The 5,000-nt window shown below is 40.6% G+C and overlaps 1 protein-coding gene across 3 annotated transcripts in view; it reads right to left on the minus strand.

Annotated features, from left to right (window-relative positions):
• The window catches only part of LOC143291466 (uncharacterized), a 27,693-nt gene that overhangs the window by 15,135 nt on the left and 7,558 nt on the right, over positions 1–5,000 (minus strand). For all 3 annotated transcript variants that reach the window (XM_076601338.1, XM_076601337.1, XM_076601336.1), the window contains one exon: positions 2,324–2,398. In XM_076601338.1, coding sequence (XP_076457453.1) covers positions 2,324–2,398 — 75 coding nt within the window. The remainder of the gene's footprint in view (positions 1–2,323; positions 2,399–5,000) is intronic.

The following is a 5,000-nucleotide window of genomic DNA, read 5'->3' on the forward strand; positions in this document are numbered from 1 at the left end:
GAAAAACAATTCAAACCATAATCACCACAGACAAATACGAAGAACACTCCTATTCGAGCATACTGCATGTTGTTAATACACCTCCAGCTTCACAGTATCAGTATCAGTAGCTCAAGGAGGCGTCACTGCGTTCGGTCAAATCCATATACGCTACACCACATCTGCCAAGCAGATACCTGACCAGCAGCGTTATCCAACGCGCTTAGTCAGGCCTTGAGAAAAAATAAAAATAAAAATAAAATAAAATAACAATGAATAAATAAATAAATACATGAATAAAAATAATATATAAATGCATAAAAAATACTACTACTAATAATAATAATATTTATAAGGCGTAAAATCTTGATGAAGTCAACTCTAAGCGAAAAAAAAAAAAAATATATATATATATATACATACATATATACATATATATATATATATATATATATATATATATATATATATATATATATATATATAAAATTTAAAAGCATGTACAGAGCTCATACTCGTTCAGCCAGTCTGTCAATTCCGACTCTCCAGTTCTTTGTCAAAGAATACCTAGGATATCTCCGTTGACAAAAACACAGATATGAAAGACTACAAACATATCTTTTTAGGTCTTGGCGATCTTGAAGGCGAAATCACCAATCATTACAAAGGAAAGACAACACCCGTTGTCCACCTCCCACACTGTGTACTACAGGCTATCAAACAGAGACTGAAGGAAGAGCTAGATTAGATGGAAACCAATAGAGTCATGGACAAAGTCACCACTGCAACAGACTGGGTGAATTCACTTGTCGTTGTTGAAAAGGAGAATGGGAAACTGAGGACCTGCCTTGATCCAAGGGATTTAAATGCTGCCATCAAGAGACCTCTCTACCCTACGCTAGCCTTGAAAAGTGCACTCGCCAAGATGATTGGTGCAAAGTACTTCTTCAAGCTTAACGCAAGTTTAGTTTATTGGCTAATGAGACTGGCTGATGAATCATCCTATTTCACAACATTTATTACTCCTTTCGGAATGTAGTAGTAGGCCTCCTTCGGTCATGGCTGACCATGGATAGAGTATATCCGACCTAATGTCTAACTGGGCTGTCTGCTTGGACCAAGCAGCGCTGCCTGTGACTGTAGAGACCGATGCGAGAGAGACAGTCTCTGTCGCAGCGATCACATGTGTAAGCTGATGCTGGTCTGTCGGCTGCCGTCCCTTTTCTGCGAGCTCGCTTTTCTGCTGCAGCAGCTGACAGTTTGTCCTCACCAATCCGTAACTGATTCTTGAGAGTGCTTCTCCATCTGTTGCGGTCATCTGCAAGGTCTCATTTCTGCGTAAGACGAACTGAAGCACAAGAGGGATGAAACCTTCGAGGGTCTTCAAGGCATCACACCTCTAGTCGATGTCATACTCATCCCCAGGAAGAACAAGGCAAGAGCATGACAGAAACTTGCAAGCTGCACTTGAGCATGACAGCACCAAAAACTTGAAACATCTCAGACAAGGTGGTTGTGGGAGTAACTGAAGTCCAGTACTTTGGATACATCATTTCATCAGAAGGCTTGAAACCAGCCAGAGTTGAAGCGGTGATGAATATGTCACCACAAAATACAGAGCTCCACAACATGCTTGGTATGCTAAATTACCGCGCAAAAGTAGCTCTACAGCTTTAGTGGAGTGATGGCCTAGAGGTAACGCGTCCGCCTAGGAAGCGAGAGAATCAGAGCGCGCTGGCTCGAATCACGGCTCAGCCGCCGATATTTTCTCCCACTCCACTAGACCTTGAGTGGTGGTCTGGACGCTAATCATTCGGATGAGATGATAAACCGAGGTCCCGTGTGCAGCATGCACTTAGCGCACATAAAAGAACCCACGGCAACAAAAGGGTTGTTCCTGGCAAAATTCTGTAGAAAAATCCACTTCGATAGGAAAAACAAATAAAACTGCAGGCAGGAAAAAAAAAAAAAATTGGGTGGTGCTGTAGTACAGCGACGCGCTGTCCCTGAGGAGAGCAGCCCGAATTTCACACAGAGAAATCTGTTTTGATAAAAAGAAATACAAATACAAAAACAAAATACAATACAAAGTTAAACAAACTCATGGAAGATGCAGACATACTAAACCCTGTCAAGTGTCTTCTAAAGAATAAGATACAATAAAAATGAAATAAAATAAAATATGGAAATTGTCACACCAAGCAAAACTAACCAAACCAAAATGAAAAAAAAAAACAACCAAAAAAAACCCCCAGAGAAATAACATCAAACCAAAATTGAAATCAATAAATGACACGCAGTCTCTCTCTCTCTCTCTCTCTCTCTCTCTCATCTCACTGCCTACCTGGTTGCTGCTTTCTCTGCATCATGTCGGTCCTCCGGATGTCCTCCTGATCCACATAGACCCCTACTTGCGTTCCTACACACACACAATGAATATATGTACACACAGACACAGACACACACACACACACACACACACACATATATATATATATATATATATATATATATAGTCGGTTACACACACATACACACACATATATATATGTGTGTGTGTGTGTGTGTAACCGACCATGCGCTGGGCTGGTGTAGAAAAGGGGGGGGGGGGGTGATTTCAAAGCTTAATGAACTTACATGATTGAAAGAGTGAAAGGATAAAGATCCTTGTACAGGTCAGCGACATATAAAGGCCATGCAGTCACATAGGGTTTTCTGTTGTTTTGTTTTTTTACAATAGTTAACTTTAAAGGCGGTACAGAAGTAAAAAAGGGGGAAAAGAAGATAGTGCAGTAGAATGTTAGGCAGCTGAGTCTGTGTGAGACACACTGAACATGTGTTGCGGAGAGAGCAACACATTGGGGAAAAACTGACCAATGCCAACACCCTTCGCGCTGCTTATGCAGGTCACGCAGACCACAATGACCACACTTTACCAGTGACCATACTTTACCAGTGACCACACTTTACAGTTTACAGTGACCACACTTTACACTGGCCACACTTTACACTGACTACAGTTTACAGTGACCACACTTTACATTGACCACAGTTTACAGTGACCACACTTTACAGTGACCACACTTTACAGTGACCACACTTTACCAGTGACCATACATTACCAGTGACCACACTTTACAGTTTACAGTGACCACACTTTACAGTTTACAGTGACCACACTTTACACTGACCACACTTTACCAGTGACCACACTTTACACTGACCACACTTTACAGTTTACAGTGACCACACTTAACACTGACCACAATTTACACTGACCACAATTTACAGTTTACAGTGACCACACTTTACACTGACCACACTTTACAGTTTACAGTGACCACACTTTACACTGACCACACTTTGCACTGACCACACTTTACAGTTTACAGTGACCACACTTTACACTGACCACACTTTACAGTTTACAGTGACCACAGTTTACACTGGCCACACTTTACACTGACCACACTTCACAGTTTACAGTGACCACACTTTACACTGACCACACTTTACACTGACCACACTTTACAGTTTACACTGGCCACACGTTACAGTGACCACACTTTACACTGACCACACTTTACACTGACCACAGTTTACAGTGACCACACTTTACACTGACCACACTTTACACTGACCACACTTTACAGTTTACAGTGACCATACTTTACACTGACCACACATTACACTTTACAGTGACCGCACTTTACACTGACCACACTTTACAGTTTACACTGACCACACTTTACACTGACCACACTTTACACTGATCACACTTTACAGTGACCACACTTTACACTGACCACACTTTACAGTTTACAGCGACCCCACTTTACACTGACCCCACTTTACACTGACCACACTCCACACTTTACAGTGACCACACTTTACACTGACCACACTTTACACTGACCACACTTTACAGTTTACACTGGCCACACGTTACAGTAACCACACTTTACAGTTTACAGTGACCACACTTTACACTGACCACACTTTACAGCTGCAAGAAAACGGTTCCTGATGGGGCAGCAAATGGCAAACTTTGTGTTTGTTGCCAGGAGTTCAATGATAAATTTCTAAATGATTTCTGAACCAATTTACGTCGAACTGGTCGCAAAACAGACAGCTTAACACCACCGTTCTGATGAGTATTAATGATAATTCAAGATGAGTTTATAATCTTGTTTATAATACGTCACCTGAAACCGAGCACTTTTAACAAGTTCATAGCTGGAAATTGCAAAATATGTTCAGTTTCACGTAGACAAACACTAATGGTATGGATTTAAAGAAGGAATTTGCAACAATTTTGCCAGTATATAATACTTGTATTCTATTGATCCAATAGAATATCAGTATCAGTATCAGTAGCTCAAGGAGGTGTCACTGCGTTCGGACAAATCCATATACGCTATACGCTACACCACATCTGCCAAGCAGATGCTTGACCAGCAGTGTAACCAAACGCGCTTAGTCAGGCCTTGAGGGAAAAAAATAAAAATAAAAATAAAAACAACAACAACAACAAACCCACCAGAAAACAAACCAAACCAAACAAAACAAACATAAAAAATAGAAGAGATAATTATTTAATTAATGTGTCTCAGAAACACAGATTTCAACTCGGCCAAGCTGCCAGCAACACCAAAGGCATGAGGAGATTGTCGTTAAGTTTCGACAAAACAACCCCCACAACAACTGCTTCTTACCTTCTACGGGCCTTATCTAAATTCATGTTAACACTATGACAGTGTGATTGTTGTGTGCGATAAGCAATCAAACATAGAATTGAAGAATGTAGCATTATATGTGACGAACAAAGAAAATTACATGATCTTAGCGTCAGCTGAAATCCTTACACTTCCAAATGATTCAACTAAAATCAAATATGCTTCTATCTAAGTGTGTGCGAGCACAACAGGCACAATCTGGCAGTGATTTGGTTAGATCTGCTTAATAAATGTTTGAGATCGATTGCTTCGAATGGGCTTTCATTCAAATTTTTGAATTGCACC

This window comes from Babylonia areolata, chromosome 17 (genome assembly GCF_041734735.1).
Source record: "Babylonia areolata isolate BAREFJ2019XMU chromosome 17, ASM4173473v1, whole genome shotgun sequence".
In the NCBI taxonomy this organism is placed as follows: Eukaryota; Metazoa; Mollusca; class Gastropoda; order Neogastropoda; family Buccinidae; genus Babylonia; species Babylonia areolata.